Below are 18,261 nucleotides of genomic sequence, written 5' to 3'. Positions count from 1 at the left end.
CTGGGCTTGCTGGGGTGGGTGAAGAACAAGTGAGTTGTTTGCTATCTTCTTCTGCCCTATCTTTTCCCTCCAACATCACAATATTATTAAATAATAATAAAATGTATTTGATATTCATTTAATAATATTTAAATATTATTAAAAACTAATAGTAATGCAACCAGATTTTTCCTGATCTGTAGGGCATCTAAAATAAGAACTTCCAAGATTATAAGAGATAGCTGGGTTTAATTATAATGGTTTATAGTTAAAAGTAGCAGGGCAAAGGTAGGGTTTTAATTCTGAGAGTTAAAAAGCTTTAGTCTTACATTGTTTTAATTTTGAACAAATATTCAGGGGCTGCTTTTCAGGTAATAGTGTTAAAAAATATCTCCCCAGGACCTACTTTTGTCTCATGATTCAATGTATTCAATTCAACCCTAAGCGCAATTTCAGATGTTACAAAAGTGTAGTAATAGTGATATTGTGAATAATTTGTGTCTCTTCACTTGGTTCTTGTATAAAATGAACTATGAGAATTTTTGCCCCTCTTCTATAAAGCTGTGTATAACTGCCGATCATATGAATGCAGATTCTTGTAATGAATGTAGGGGAATTCCATTTCAAGAGATTTGACACTAGCAGAGTTAAAGAAAAGTTGCTGACATATCAATACAAATGAGTTGAGAGGAAAGAAAAACAAATGTTTGTTTTTGTGTTTGACATTTAATTTATTTATATTTAATTATTTAATTATTTATTCAAATGTATCTGCTCCTAATCTTTTCATTATGAATGACTTGCAACTTAAGAAACAAAACACCAATAAGATGATAAAAAAATCAGTTATAGAATCAAATAGCAATAAATATTAAAAATTATATTTATTTCTTATTTATTAAATTTTTGTGCTGTCCATCTCACTGATAAGAGTGCATCTGTAAAAAAAAAAGTAAAATAAAGCTGTAGCTGGTTTGAGATAAGTACAAATAAAGACTGAATTCTGTTTGCTTTTTAATGTTTAGTGACAGAATAAAATAGACAGTGATGATACAATCAGGGTACTTTTTAAAAAATTCACCCTATCTAATTAGCTTGCAATTACTGGGTCAGGGCTTTCTTAATATCTTCTTTTTGGACTGGAGTCAAGGAATAAGGTTGGGTTTCACCAGCTCATGGATAATACTTAACCCCAAATAGGAGCAGCCAAGAACAAAGCCATACTTAACAGCAAGCTAAATGAAATGTAGTGAATTGGACAGCCAACTCAGTAAAGCTAGCGGCACTAGAGTTTGTGCTTCAATTTAATTTGTGGACTCTTGTCCAGGCTGTGTTTTGGATATGTATGCTCTTCTATAAGATCCTGGGCTGGAAGGAAAAACTGACAGGGATCGGGTTTTTCATAAAGCAATTATTCATTCTTCCTTCCTTTCCTCTTCCTTTCCTTTCCCCCCCTCAGATCTGTCTGAATCTTTGACATTCTAGTAAAGGTATCTAGCTTTTAGAGATATGAAGGAAGGGAATTTCTCAATTCCTCAATTATTCCACTTCTGATGAATCAGTGACAAAGAGGATACCTCTGGGTTAAAGTGATTGGTAGCAGCAAACTGAATCCCCAGGCATTAAAGAGAAAGTACAGGCAGTTGCAGGAAGAAAGTTAGGAGAACCCTTGTGGGAATCATTAGAGACCAAGGCACCATATACCACGCTGATCACATCCTATTTGCAAGTTTCCATTCAGCCAAACAATCTAGGTTCTCATAATTAAAACCAGCAATTTAGGTTGCCTTCCTCAGCACTAGGGTGATATGTGGCTTTTATCATTTTACTTGTTTCTTTGTTACATTTATATCCTGCTTTTTGTTTATGAGCTTAAGACCGTGTTCAGTTTTTCCCCACAATAGCAACTCTCTGAGACTAGTCCAGTGCTCAAAAAGAAGCTGAAAGAAAAAAGAACTAATCTGGCTTCTTTGCTCTACCCTCAATAAATCAAAGATGATCTTTTTATTTCAAATGTGAATAATTTGTAGAAAATGTAGACTTACTTTCGGATAAATGTACTTCTCATGAAATAACACTTCGAAGAGTTGTTATCAGCTTTGTTTTCCCATTGTTCAGTGTAGGCTTTTGTTGTCTTTTAGGTCAAAGAAGAAACCTGCAGAACAAGAAGTTGAAGAGTAAGTGACTCCCTCGTTGTCTGCCATGTTTCCACATAAGTGTTAAGAAAAACTTTCATTTTCGTCATTGCATGTTTGTTGCTATTGTCCCTGCATATATTTTTGTAGATTTTTGTCATGTGTATTGAAATAGATATAAGCTATTAGGACTATGTAGTGATCTAGATTTGAAGGGGAAAAGGCGATTCATAGCACATATGGGTGCACCTGCATATTCTTCCTTTGATCGAAGGTAACTGCCTAAGTACATACAGTATATGACCCTGAGAAAAGGCACAAGTTGGCATTGTGTGCAATATCTGTACCTACACATGCTACGAATCTTCTTTTCTTCTTAGAAACTAGATTGCTGCACAATCTCTTGAACTATTTTCTTAAATGTCAAAGGGGAATAGATTAGACTGAAGTCTTACGATCCCCAAAGAACTTCAACTTAAAATCTGAAGTATTACAAATAATTTAAAATAACAATTGGACATTTGGAAGCCACTCTTTTAAAAAGCTGCTTTCATTCCTGATGCCTGTGCTTGGATTTTTACAATGTTTTGTCTACCTGCCCATGACTCTGGATGAAAGAAAAGTAGCACTGCCAATATTAAATCTCCAACAGATGGCAGTACTGATGTGCTAGAAGTTTTGAAGTGTAGTTTAGCATCTGTTCTTTCACTTCAAGTGGTGAGAATTTGCTATAAGAAAAAGTTGTGATGCTATTATTTGTGAAATATCAACCTGTAGTGAGTACTTGTCAGTAAACTTTAAGCAGCAGACCCTCACTGAACGTATGGCTGTTCAGGACTGCTAAATACAGTTGTTTATGTCAATGTGACTTTATGAAGCAAATACTGTGCATCACTGTGCCTAAGAAGGTGATGGTGAACTAATTTCTCTGTGTGATTAAGAATGAAGTGCATGACCCGTAGCAGCAACTGTCAAGTTTCACATGAAAAGATTTGATGAACTGAACTTCTGGAGAAGGCATAGCAAATTGTAGACAGGGCACAGTCACCACAGCAAACATCAAAGAACCAATGAGTAGACCAGTTTTTTGGAACCTCTCCAGATAACGAGAGGATGGTAGATCATCCACATATACTCTGGATGTCTACTCCTTGTGGAGACTGCAGGACAGTATTCTGTGAGTTTGAGCAGTGGGAGAAAAAGAGATTAGCCATCTTGCTTGCAACTGCAGCAGTGTAGGGGAAGGAGTGGCAGAACCTGAGGGAAGAGTTAAAACAGGAATCAGCCTAGAATGTCTATGTAACCATAAGCAGAGTACACTAGATACTAATCATGACTCCTAGTAGATACTAATCATGAGTTGAGAATATTCCTGGGCATAGGCGTGAATAGCAATAAATCAGTTAATTGGATCTTCCTGTGTGGATCTGATCCTTTGTGCCTGACAAGCAGAACCTTTTAAAAGACACTAGTTTTGCAAGATTCTTTAATCACTTTCAGAAATTGCCTGTTAACCGTTTTAAAGCTATTAGAGACCTTTGGAACAACAAATTTGAAAAGTTGCTCCATGAGTTTAGCTGCAACTTTGAAATTAATTACAAGCTTAAAAAGAACCTTGGTGGAGCAGTGGGCTAATGCCTCCTTAAGTAACACCAGCTGCCTGCAATTAGTGAAGGTTTGAGTCCCACCGGGCTCAAGGTTGACTCAGCCTTCCATCCTTCCGAGGTAGGTAAAATGAGGACCCAGATTGTTGGGGGCAATAAGCTGACTTTGTAATAATGCTGCTTGGGGCCCCCCAAAAGCCCTAATAAGCAGGCATATACATAGAATTAAGGATATTGCTAAGCACATTGATTTGTGCTTTAGATTGTAAGCCGCCCTGAGTCTTCAGAGAAGGGCGGGATATAAATGGGACTTAAAAAAAAATTAAAGAATTTGAAATAAACAGCAAAAAGCTAAATATGATTTTGATCTAAGAAATGGAGTAGAGGTCAAGTTAAATTTGGAATATTGACATTTACTATAAGATTTTAGAATTAATTACAAAAAATAAATAGCTTCTCATGTAAACAGAATTATTTTGGTTATCCTTATTCATAACAAAAAAATAAATGACTTTATGATTTTAGAAACTGGAAGCTAGAGGGGACTAAAGATTCTACCGGTAAATAGTTTTGAAAAATACAAGCCTGCTTTTGGTACTGGTTAACTGGGACTTATAAAATGACACAAAACATCATAACATTGGAAATATTAAAGGAGAACTTTGAAGAATTGAGTTAGAAATTAGTAGCTACAATATCAGCATCAGTGAAGATGTCTGATTGTATAGATAAATTATGTCCAAAATATGTTGAGGGAATGATAGATATGAATTTTGTCTGACACAACCGAGAAAGTAATGTAAGTGGAACTACAAACAATAAACCAAGAGAATGATTTAGAAAAGGACAAAATTTTATTGTCCTTTATTATTGGGTTATTGGATATATTAAAGAAAATGGCCGAGGTTTTATTTATTTATTTATTTATTTATTTATTTATTTATTTATTTATTTATTTATTTATTTATTTATTATATTTTTATACCGCCCTTCTCCCGAAGGACTCAGGGCGGTGTACAGGGCAACAAATATTAAAAATAAAAATTTTAAAAATTATGAGGGAAATACAAATGACAAATCAAGAGAATGACTTGGAAAATGTTTTCTTACCAAATCTGCAAAAAAGGCTTGTTAAACCCTTGAAGTCTGGAGCTAATTTCAAGGATATTTTTTCTTGTTCCTTGTTATTAAAATATCCCTGTTTAAGCTAAAATTATGGAGTTAGAGACATTACTTTTGATTCAGTCTTCAGGTATGGTCTTTGCTGGAGTCAATGTAATTGTGAAACACCAAGATTGATATACATGCAAAAAGATATGCAAAGATGCACTCTCTTTTCTAATAATTTGTAGGTTTATAGTTCTTTTTAAGCCAAAAATGTGCTATATTGAGTTCTTCAGAGGAAAACTTAAGATACTGTTTTATATACTTGCCTCTAATGGTGACTTCACTTTGTAATATTTTCCAGTCATCGTCTAAGACAACAGAGCACAGAGGCAGATAATGGAGAAGGTACAAATTTCCCTTTTAATTAAAATTAAGGTACTCTCATGTTTCTGATGACTTCATTACAATATATAAATTCAACTTTTCTCTGGCTGGAAGGCAGCAAAGATATTTAGGATATCTTTCTAATGTAAAATCATTATTTGTATATTATCATGCAATTTGTTCTATTTGTTTTTGTTTTTGATATCAAGTCATTAGAATATTAATATTTATTATTAATTTACAACTTTTTAAAATATACAAAATTTTATACCCAGTTTTTCTTCAATGTATGTTTTTAAGGCAAGCACTTTAATAAATTCTTGTACTCTGCTTCCCCAAATAATGTATGAAATACAGTTTAATGAAAAATTAGAGGAACTAACTGAATTTGTGTATCTTGGTAGAATGCTGTTAAAACTTTTTAAGACATTCAAATGGTGATAAAAATGTGGGTTCTATGGTGAAGAATGAATTTGTTGAAAGAACAAAAATGGCTGGTCTTTCTGCACATTTATTTATTTATTTTAAACATTTATATAGCCACCCATCTTATACTAAATTCTGGGCAGCTATCAATCAATATTTTTTTTAAAAAAAATCAATAATAAACCAACATGATACATATATCTATTAAATGTTTAATATTTAATTAAACGCTAAGAACTTGCCACCAAAGTTAACATGTAGTCCTTCATTAGAATCTCTCATCCACCTTGTCCTATCTCAGCACATTAGGGAAAAACCAGGTCTTTAGTGTTTTTCAGAAAGCTAGAGGGCTAGAGAAAAGATTTTTTTATAGGGCAAGGGCTATCATGGAAAAGGCATGTTTCCTACATTCCATAGGATGACAATGTTTAAGGGAAGGGACTAGGACCATGCCCATCCTATCTGATCATGTTAGGACAGGTAGATGTCCCTAGGGAGAGTTGGTCCTGCAGAGAACCTGGCCCCGTGCCTATTTTTCTTTTACATGGAAGTAAAACTTGGGTATATTAAGAGAAACATACAAGTAAGTATAATGGGAATTGTGTGTGGTAAAAGACAATATAAAATCAAAAAATTAATGGGAACTGGATTAGTGGGGATACAAAATGAGTAATTCATATGAAATGATTATATTGAGGTAGTTTGATAATAAAAGACAGAATATATGAATCGCAAACAAATATGAAGGGAGATGAATGTGTGAAATGGAAGGAGGATCAAAAAACTGTAGTTAAATGGTCATAGGGGTGAGCTGTAAAGAAGAAAAGTAAATGTAGGAGGTGATATATAGACCTGATAAAATCAAATGAGTTAGAAAGATGAATGATATTGGTATAAATTATATTTAGCTATATTCCGTGTTCGTATGCTTTAAAAAATTTGCTTACTCTTTCTTACCCCCTTTACTTCATAACACTATTTATCCCAAATTTGTATGTACTGCATGTATGATTTTTAGCGCATCTTTTCAATATATTTGTATCTTTTTGAAAATATTTAAACAAAGAACAATGGCATTAGCTAACCCCATTGTTGGGCGTCTATATTATAACTGACATTTCATTTGTTTGTAGATATTGCTATTGCGTTTTTTCATTCAGCTCTATAATACAGTTATAAAAATTAGAAACTACACTTTTTGTAAAAAAATTCCAACAAATTTCCTGAATTCAAATTCTGTTTTAGATATAGGATTCATTAGCAAAGTTTGTATAGATGAAATAGTACAGTTTAATCAATTTATTAAGTCTTTGTGGTACATATATGTATATGAATATACTTAACCAATGCACATTGCATGATTAATAGAATGACTTGAGTTATTTCTGTCTTGTTTTTATCTTGTTTTTAGATTTAGAGAAAGACTAGCTTGCACCATGGGAAGCTATTTTAATAGGATTTAGTAGATGACAACCCTAGGAATAATAAACTCTTGCAAGCAACAAAAATTGTTTAATTCCTAAAAGACAGACCTGGTTGAACCACTTTTGGCCAGGGGCAATTGAGGACTTAATATTGTGTATGTAGCAATCTGGGTGATCTAAGAGAAAAGCGTTTAAGGGTAATTGCTCAATTTTCTATCCATGTCAACAGGGAAAATGGGCAGAAGTGACTGAGCTCAGCTCAATAATAGAGCTGGATGAGATGGGAGATGCCAGGCTAAAATGGGAATTGAAAAAATGCTATCTGTTAAGAATTTCCACAGAGCAAGGTACTTATTCCAAGCTCAAACTGCTTTATGGGTCTAAATAAAAAGTACTAAGTCTTTCAAAGTAATCAGTTTGCAAGAAGTGGTAGCTTGTTCTTTGGAAATATTTTATTTCTTCACTTTCCTTGATTTGCTAAGCACAAGTGAGTATACTTATAGCTATGCAATATCATCCCTACTAACTTAATTAAGATCTTCATTCTGATTGCAATTATATTTTGCTATCCATTATGACCTTATTTTATTTGTTAAGTTCTTCATTAAGAACATAAGTAGTGCCCTGCTGAATCAGACCCCTGGCTCATTTAGTTCAGCAGTCTATTCTTACAGTGGTCCAACCAACTGCACAAGAAAGTCTACCAATCTCCAAGCAGAAGGACTCCAGAGGCAATCACAGTTCCATCAAGGCTAAGCATCTCACGGAAGCAAATTTCAAAGCTTAGCTATAGGTTGTGTACAAAAAAAAAATCCTTTTGTCTGTCCTGATTCTTCCAGTATTCAATTTCATTATTTGACCTCTGGTTCTAGTATTCTGGGAAAAGGAAAATAGCTTCTCCTTGTCCACTTGATCTATACTATGCACAATTTTGTATGTTTGAGTCAAGTCCCCCTCATTTATCTCCTTTCTAAATTAAATACTAGCTAGTCTTCTAGACTAGTATTTAATTTAGAAAGTATTTAATTTAGAAAGCTAGTCTTCTAGACTAGCTCTGTTTATGGGAAATACAGCTAGGAAAATAACTATACAATAAAAAAATCAGGAATTCTACTCTTGGATTTGATTGTCCTAAGTAGGTCAACCTTCTACTTCTCTTGAATTGCATAATTTCAGTGTTACTTGTTCTTACAAATGAAACCTAATTGCTGTTCAGGTAGTCCTCGACTTACAACAGTTCATTTAGTGACTGACTGGATTTTTATTTATACTTGCACAATCCCGGCTTGCATTGGAACCCCAAATTATTCTTCTGACAGAAGAAACAAATTAAAAATGATTATTTTATTTTTTAATTTAACTTAATATTTATGCAGGTCTGATAGTATGATAGATTTGCACTACAGTCAAAGAATTACTAGAGAGCAAAAGTTATAATTGGGCAAACAAAATATAAAAAATATCAATTTGTATGATAAACTTGATCAGATTTGTTATGATAGCAATAAGGCATCTAAAAAGCTTATTTCTGAAAATGTTTATCCCTTTTTTTAAAAAAATACACTTTATGACTCTGGATATAAATGATTAAAAGAATAGGCAATATTTGCATCATTTGTGTAAAGTTGTTGGATAATGGTAAATGGAATGTTTGATATTTTTATGCCAAAATTCTGAAAAACAGTACATTGTCATATTGTAGGTGTGATTGTTGAGTCCTTAAGTGTGGTTGATAGACTAAGTTTATCTAAAAGACCCTTTAAGAAAAGCTCTTGAAATATGATTACAGAACTGAGGTGCCATCATTTGAAAGTGCCTAAGGCAAGTTCCTTTGAAAATTGCAGCTGTAGAGGGACAGCAAGAGAGCTGCATAGCCCTTAATTGTAGTGTTTTTCCCTCAGGATTTGCTCCCCCCATCAATTTCTCATCTGCTAACAGCACGAAAGAAAGCAGCAATTGGAGTCCTTGTCTGAATTATGAAAATCTGATTCTGAGTGACTGTGATCAGTCCCAGTGGCTGTCAGCTATAACTGCTTCATGTGCAATGAAGGAGCTTCTGAGAAGTTTCTGGATATGAAAATGTCATGAATTCTACTAATCATGTATATGTATATATATACTAATCATGTATATATATATAAAATCATACATACAGTAAGAAATTTAACATAAATTCAGTTTGTCTTATTTTCCCCCCACTCAATTATGAAAAGGATGAAATAAAATAGATATATCTGTGCTCTAACAAAATTGATTATGTTATTTATGAGAAGTTCCTTTTTGATCATATATTAAAGTAGTTCTCATTAATGTAACTGTATAGTATAATAATATAGACTTTCTATATTCTTTCCCTTCTTACTTAGTCTGTACATAGGACTATTGATACCTGAACTCAACTACTGCATAAATAGGAGCTAGTATTATTTAGTATTATTTAGTTTTGGTAGTGTTAACAGAATTATGATAGTATGTATTATTTATTTTAGAAACATTTTAGTGATTTATAATTATTACTTATAATATTTATATTTTCTGATGATTTCAAGGTAGCTTTTTGTATATGTCTTAGTTTTACCTATTAATTCACATTCTGAGTTATGAACGTATTCTATCCAACAACGATTTCTTACTATGCCTCCTATGCCGTCTCTGTTACTTGCTTCTTCTTACCGTTATAACCATCAGTATTGATTGTTACAATCAGAAGCTTTTCACAGGTACACTGCGTTAGAGAGAAGTTTTCCTCAGGTAGGCTATACTGCTTTGCAGCTGATTTTTTTGACTGTGAAAGAATGATACATAGTACAAATACTAAAACTTATGCTTCTGTTAATTTATCAAAATAAAAACTGATCCAAATTTTGAAATTATATTATTAGTGGTGTAACATTATGAACAAAACATTTTAAACGAATACTAAAATTAATTTAGTTTAAATGAATGTTGTTTTTGGTTTTTAATTAAATGTTTTTGACCTTGGCCGGTGCTGCTTTTGAAAAATTGTTTTGTTTTATAATGGAGAATATTTGAAGTCCCCAAGATAAAACAGGTTTTAGTAGTTTTTATAACCTAAGTAGTAGTTTCCTTCAACCCATTTATTCTCTTTACCAAGCATTATTCTGTGTTTTATAGTTGAGTAATTCTGGGAAATTTCCATCTGCAAAATGAATATTATAGGAAAAAAACCAGAATACTGTTCTCTAGTGCTCTCAATGTAGGAATTGTAAGGCTCAGTTCTCCTGCATTACTTAGAGCTAGTGTACAATTAAATCTAAAATCTGTTCTGTAGGAAGCAATAATGTGTGGCATCTACAGATGTCATTTTTGTATCATGCCCTGAGGCAGCATTGATAGAATTAATAGGAAGACAACTGAATCGGCTTGCTTTTTAAAACTTTTGCAGTCTGTTAACATTCCAGGGTAGAATCACCACTATTGGCACATGGCCAGTCATTAATTCTTATATGTTTGTTGTATTAATTAAACCAAGGAATATTGTTTGCCTAAAATCAATTTATTTAGCTGGTTTCTCAAATATGAAGTTTTATTATTTTACAGCTATTAAATTGTTTAATACAGCACAATTTACATACTCAGTTGCTTTTGCTTTTTCATAATTTTGTAACTAATTTTATAATTGCATAATTAATTACATGTAGCATTTAATATTCAGTTCAAACAGTAATTGACCAATTTTACATGTATTACTTCTATTTATAGGCTTAAAAACAATATATAAAATAACTGTTTTCATTTCTAGTAACTACACATATTATTTTGATGTATTTTCCCTTCTAGATATATAAATACATTTCCATGATTTATGCCTCTGGAAATATTAATTTAAATTAATACTTAGTTTAAGAATTTATATATTATCCCCTGTACTTTAAATATATGGTAACATAGTTTATTCAGTAGAAATCTTGTAACAGTGTATATTTTATTCTTCTTACTTTCCTATAAAGATTTTTCTATACCAAGTTTCCCTTTTAAAATTTGACTCTGTTGAAAAGCAAGAATCCCTTTTATTTGTGTCAGTTTCCTAACTTCCCTGAATTTAAATGTGTCTCTTTCAGTTTTTATCATTTCCTTTGTCTGTTAAATGAAGATAGAGATTGCCATCGGGCCTGGATATCCAGTGATGTTGGTGAAGAACCTGCTAAGTGTTTGTACTGTTAGGAAAGTGAATGCTGTTCTCCTGCAGATTATATTTTTTAAAGTTTTAATATATATTTTTTATGTTTTAATGACTTTGTGGGGTTTTTTGTTGTTTGTATTGTTTTGGGGATTTTAAACACTCCACAGTTTATTTATTTATTAGATTTGTATCCTGCCTTTATTACTTTATAAGTAACTCAAGGCAGCAAACATGCATAATGCTTCTTCCTCCTCTTGTGAAGAAGGTTCGGTTGAGAGAGACTGACTGGCCCAAGATTACCCAGCTGGCTTTCATGCCTGAGGCGGAACTATAATTCACGTTCTCCTGTTTTCTAGGACAGCATCTTAACCACTACACAAACAAAATGTATCTAACAAAAATATTAACAAAACTCTTTACACAAACTCTAAATATCTAATTAAATATCTAATTAAGGTAAACTAACCCTCACTCCCTAAAATCTAGCTAAGAATTGGGGGGGGGGGGGAAGAAGAAAAGAAAAGAAAGGGAGAAAAACTCAATTTGTTCAGTTGATAGGTTCATCAGGCTTCCAAACCAATGAATTATTTCTAGATAGACTGTCGTGTTCCTTTTGTGATTCTCTGAGTACTGTAGGCATTCATTGAGGTAATGAATAGTCATTTCTAGATTGTAAAATTTCCTTATAACAGTATCTAAAGATAAGAAAAGCTTTTATTTCTTGATGCCTCACCTGGAGGTCTGCTTGGTGAAACTCTTCATACTTCTGTTTCATTCTGTAAGGTAGATATGGAAGGAATGTCAATTGCTTTTCTCCATATTCTAAATGTGATGAAATTCTGGAGTGTTTGCAATATTTTATCTTAATTTGATCTCCAAAGAAATTCAATAACAACAGGATCAAGGGACTGTGAGGAGCTAGAAGGCACACAATAAGATGCATCAGCCAGTTCAACAGTCTGTCCAGAACTAAAAAATGTTTTGTTATAGCTTGTAATAATGTTTCTTTGTGCTCTAAAGAAATTATACCAAGCTCTTTAGTTTTTATTGCATCTTGAGCAATTAAAATTGCAATTATTTTCTTGTTTTCTTCAACTTAGTTTCTTATTCTAATCTTACCAACTTTCTCATTATACTGTGAAAGACAAGGAATAATAGTAATAATTTATTAAATTTATGTGTTACTGACTACCAGCTCAAAGTTGTTAGAATCTCAAAACTGTTAATGTCCCAAACTATAAATTAGATGGAATTTCTGTAAGTTCCCATCCTGATTGGAGTTTGAGCCACAATTTCCAACTACTGTAATAAAGGTGGTAAATAATTTGAATAAATAATTATTCACCACTCTCACTAATTGGAAATTGTGGTTGAAACTCCAATTCAGTCTCATGCCCCAAGTTTATGACAATTTCTCTAGAACAGGGGTGTCAAACTCAATTTCATTGAGGGCCGCATCAGCATTGCGGTTGCCCTCAGGCGTGGGCGTGGCCTACTGGGTGGGCGTGGCTAGAGTGCATATGGCCTACTGGGTGGGCGTGGCCAGCTCTACATCGTTGGCATCAAGGGTGCCTATGGGGGCCTGGGCAGGAGTGGGGCAGATCTGAGGGTCTCTGGTAGAAGGAGGGTCTCTGGGCCAGGGCCAAGGCAGTGGGGGCCGTTCCCTCACTGTTTCCAGGATGGCTTCGCGGGCCACATGAAACCACTTTGCGGGCCGGATCCGGCCCCCGGGCCTTGTGTTTGACATGTCTGCTCTAGAAGCTGTATAGAGGGCTATCCAAGGGAGATCTGCATTATAGCAGATGAACAGAAAAAAAAGCTATTTCCTTGTTTATATGATGTGATTAATTTCCCAAAATACTGGAAATGGTAGAAATACTTTGAATTAATTTCCTGCTTACTATCTTTCTTCACAAGTTTTATTTTGTTTATTTTGGGGGGGGAAGAAAGAGATAAATGTCCCTTTAGCACATCACATCTTATTGGAAGTCTATTTCTGCTTCTCTTGGTACCCTGATGCTACAGTTTCTCCTCTTTGGTATTTCATGCTACCTTCTTTGGATTTGTGTCTTCTTTTCTTCTTTAGATGAAATCTCAGTTTTCAGACATATATGCACATACCATTTCTAGCTGCAATTCTCACATATGTTTCGGATCTCCTTTTATCAGTTGGGTGACAGGTGGAAAAAATACAGAGATCCACAAAGTTTTTGGATAAGTTTGTATTTTGCAAGAAATGATACTCATTGACAACCAGACTTGCACTGAATGCTTCCTTCAAACTAAGTTCAACTCTTGAAGATTTAATGATCGAAGAATGTGTTTGGGAAATGGTTTCTTTCCCATTGCCTTTTTCTGTAATTCATTTTTATTTAGTAGTCCAGTCTACAGTTCTGAGATTTCCTGGCACTCTGATTTCAACCCAGCTTAGCTTCCAACATTGATCAGATAAGGCCATTCAGAGTGCAGTTAACTATAATAGGTATATTTTAGTAAATCTTATTACTTGAAGTGTTATAATATCTATGAAGATATATATTGTAGTGAATAGCATAATAGTGATATATTATAATTCCGGATTGGCCATGAAGGAAATTTTATGTCTCAGATTTGCCTAAGAGAACAAGGATCACATATGCTGTACTTGCTTAATGGCAGAGAGTCAGTTTTTAGTAATAAAGAAAATGAACAAGATAATAGCTCATTGCTGTGTTCTGGTACTCCATACCTATAGCAAATAACTAAATGATAACTAGAAGAACTTTACAGTGTGGAAGAACTTGCAGAAGTTCTACATGGGTAATAGCATGCTACAGAACATCAGCCTCAAACATAATCTGTATGCTATATCTAGGGACCTTCATAGAGCCAGAAGCACCATTAGAATAAGATGATGGATAATTTTGCCTTCAAATGAACATCTGTTTTGTGATTGGTCAAACCAACCATGACAACTATTTTGTATCTACAATGTGTTTTCAAAACTTTAACTATATCCTGATTAAGGACCTCTGAGCAAAATGAGTCATGCTGTCTTCAGCATCTATTATTCTTAAGTGCATTTATGTTAAAAAAAGGCAATGCTATGTTCTATCATATATTAGAATACAATTTGATTTGAGAATAATCTGAACCTTGTGCTTTGGTTTTTTTCCTGAAAGCTGAAGTGCGACTAAAATACTTCTTCCAGTTAATTTTTTAAAGAATGTATGCTCCTGCTACCTGCCATCCAACCATCATAAAAAAGTTCTGAAAATTTCTTATGTTTATACTACTTAAAGGAAGAAAATTACAGTATATAATCTTTATAATTTAGAACCAAGAACGCATTCATAAAATGTTAGAATTAAAATGTATGAAAAATCTCTCAGAGTGTTGTTTTATGAGCACTGTTGTTGGAATGGGCTGGGCTATGGAAGTTTTTTTGGTATCTATGCTTCCAAGGAGAATAAACAAAGAGTAAATGAGCTGCACTAATTAATGAGAAGACAGGAAAGGCTATAAGTGCAACCTCACTGTCAAACTATCAGTGAATCCAGAAGGAGTAAACTTTTTGTATACATTTTGGGCTAAGATTAGTCAACAAGGTAGAAATATTCTGCCAGAGTGAGGAAGTTGTAGATCTCTAGTTGTTACTGAACTGACCATCAGTCCACTTGGCTTGTATAGTAGTGATGATTTCTGGGAGTGCTAAGGAGCATCCAGAGGGCTTCTATAGCATTTCAAGGTATTTTAAGGAAAAAATGTTTAAGAATGAATTGACACCTTTGAAATAGGATAGCAGGATCTGAAGGGTAGTGTGCTTAAATTTGTTAACATAAAAAGCAGTTCAGACTGACCACACTGTGCACGTTTGTAATTTTGTAGTCCAAATAATCCCAAGTTAGTTGTAGCTGGCATAGCTAAATGAAACATTTCTGTACACAGCAAATGTATTTGAGAGGTTGGGAAAAGACGATAATAATGTAACTGTCAAAAAGAGCTTATGCTGACTCAGTCCTGTGTGGGTTACTTCAAGGGGGGAAGGGCTATTTTTCTTTGGCTTTTCAAGTTTTAAAATTTTCACTGTTGCTTTTATTTTATTTTATTTATTTATTTTATTTTTATTACATTTATATCCCGCCCTTCTCCAAAGACTCAGGGCGGCTTACAAGCTTAGCAGTAGCCTTCATTCTATGTATATGCCTGCTTGTTAGGGCTTTCACACACACCCCAAGCGGCATTATTACAAAGTCAGCTTATTGCCCCCAACAATCTGGGTCCTCATTTTACCTACCTCAGAAGGATGGAAGGCTGAGTCAACCTTGAGCCTGGTGGGATGCGAACCTGCACTAATTGCAGGCAGCTGGTGTTACTTAAGGAGGCATTAGCCCTTTGCTCCACCAAGGCTCATAAGTTGTAGTAAGTTCAGTGGTCAGCAAGCAAAAGAGATGGGAGAAAGGCAATTGGGGTGCTGAGAATTAATTGATATTTCATGAATAAAACCAGGGTTAATATAAATCATAGTTTAATGTTATATATTGACATGACTAATCTCTGTCTTTAGGGAGTCTGTGTACAGTACAGGTTCAGCTTCCTGAAGAGCTCTTAGACTTCTTGATTTTCTAAAGCCTTGACTTTGTTTTTAGTGAAAAGATTTGAAACCTACTTCCCAGATACTCCACAAATGGTTATTAGGCTGATCTCAGAAAAATTAACTATAACTCTTAGTTTTTCTAGTATCGCAGCCAGTACATAGTTGCTATGGAACATATCATTCATCAGCTTCCTTAATGGCCTTACAAAACTGAATGAGCAGCCTTATTTGTGTCTGCCTTCATTCCTGGTTCCTTGCAGTTTATGAATGCTATAGCCTGTTGCTTTCTGCTTTAGTTTTCTTATATCTATTTAGAAGAAAAATAAATTACCAGATTGAAATTTGCTAATTAAAACCACTTTCTAGTATTTGGTTACTGTAGTCTTTGATGTCTGTCTGACAGGACCATGAAATGCATGGGGTGTCCATAGGGACAGAATTTGCTGAACATGGTGCTTTGTAAATGCGGGAACACAGTGTCGCAGCAGCTCATGAATATGAAACGCCCATGATGCTACCTCAGTGGACTTTAGAACACAGATGAATCCTGTCATGTGCTAAATGAGACCAATTTCTTTCATTTAACTTCATCTTCAATCAGGCCCTCTTCCATTTGCCTGTTTAAAATTCCCTAAACGTGATGCGGAAGGTAACAGTGCTTAGCAAAAAAAAAAAAGTTTTGCAGTCATAAGGAAATTAGAATTGCATGTTGAAGTTCCATGCCTTGAAAATCAACTTCTTTTATATAAATTGGATAAACTTTTTGTTTTAAAGCCTCTCATTGCACAAAACAGGCCAGTTAATTTTTCAAATCTCTTTATGTCCTTTGATTTTTCTAGTTTTGTACATAAACATTATAAACATAGCATTGTACATAACTATTTACATTTTTGGATTCTGTAATAATAAAAACTAGATGATTACTGGGAGATGTTTTCATTCTAATTTGGATACTAAAAATAGCAAGTCAATAAGTAGGATCAGAGGCTATCATAAATTATTTGGGGCAGACTTTGATTATTGGGAAAATTTGAAAATGTACTACAAGATACTTACCGGTAATAGTTTTTCAACTTGAAAATTTGTTCCACAACCTTTTGTAAAATTGAAAGATCCTGTAATTTGAAGATACAGAAAAAAGGCAGAAAATTAATGTTAAATAAATATAAAAATTTAGTTTCTGTCTTCTCATAGATCTACATCATTGTGAATGTTATGTGGAGCATAGCTACTTAGGAGTTGATTTTAACAATGAGCATAAGAGCAAACCTATATATAAATAAATACATTCAGTTCATAAACATATGAGAATTTGATTATTAATCTAATAGGGTGTTGGATATGTTGTGCCATCCTAAAATATGGCTGGGTAGATGTATTAATCAATTGGCTTTTCTTGTTAAGACTGATGTAGTTTAGTGTTTTTGGAGGGCCATATCCTTCCATTCCTAACATAAGATTATATGCTATGAAACATTAGAACAAACAGCAGTTGTTCCTAAGCTCTTGTTATCAGACAAGCTTCAGACAAAGAATAGTCATTCCCAGTAAAACAATTTAATCATAATGATATTTTGCCAAGGAGCTCTATTCCCTCTTTTGCAGTCTTATTCTCTACTCAGTATGTGTCACCCAATTCTTTTAGAAGGGTTTGAACGAGTGGTGGGATTCAGCCGGTTCCACAGTACTTCGGCAGAACCGGTAGCTAATTTTTTGTTGCCCAGGCCCAGAATGGACTTCCGGAAGCGGCATCCACAAAGAGAACCAGTTGTTCACATATTTGAATCTCACCGCTGGTTTGAACCCATAGTTGGAAAATTTAGACACTTGTTGCTTCAGAGGAGCTCAGTTAAGTACCATTTTCCATATTTTATTTTAATTATTGTTCAATATATTTTAGTCAGCCTAACAATTGGAATTCTCTAGATAGTTCTGGAATGTTTAGTCTGAGATGTGTATATTTATTTATTTATTTATTTATTTATTTATTTATTTATTTATTTATTTATTTATTTATTAATGGGATTTATATCCCACCCTATCTCCCGAGGGACTCAGGGCGGCTAACAACATCAAAACTTAAAGGTTTCTGTACAGTAAATTAAAAAATAAAATTTGAAATAAATTAAAATAAATTAAAGAATAAAGTTAGAATTGTAAATATAATTAAAATCCCTGTCAGTCTAGGTCAGCCAGGTGGAAAAGGAGTGTTTTGAGGCCGCGGCGAAAGGACTGGAGATCTTGGGCCATCCGAAGCTCAGGGGGGAGCTGGTTCCACAGGGCTGGCGCTCCCACAGAGAAGGCTCTTCCCCTGGGGGTCGCAAGCCGACATTGTCTAGCCGACGGTACCCTGAGGAGGCCTTCTCTATGTGAGCGTACTGGGCGATGGGAATTCGTTCCCGGCAGCAGATGGTCCTGCAAGTATCCTGGGCCTAAGCCATGTAGGGCTTTAAAGGTAAGAACCAGCACCTTAAATCTCATA

General features: G+C 34.1%; 1 protein-coding gene across 1 annotated transcript in view; it reads left to right on the top strand.

Moving 5' to 3' along the window:
- IFT43 (intraflagellar transport 43) overlaps positions 1–18,261 on the top strand; it is a 69,052-nt gene that overhangs the window by 42,222 nt on the left and 8,569 nt on the right. Inside the window, exons 4-5 of the mRNA XM_081326392.1 lie at positions 2,121–2,156; positions 5,187–5,230. Of these exons, the coding sequence (XP_081182518.1) occupies positions 2,121–2,156; positions 5,187–5,230 (80 nt within the window). The remainder of the gene's footprint in view (positions 1–2,120; positions 2,157–5,186; positions 5,231–18,261) is intronic.

Source organism: Vipera berus (genome assembly GCF_964194415.1).
Source record: "Vipera berus genome assembly, chromosome: 1".
Taxonomy (NCBI): Eukaryota; Metazoa; Chordata; class Lepidosauria; order Squamata; family Viperidae; genus Vipera; species Vipera berus.
This window is presented reverse-complemented; position numbering and strand designations above follow the sequence as displayed.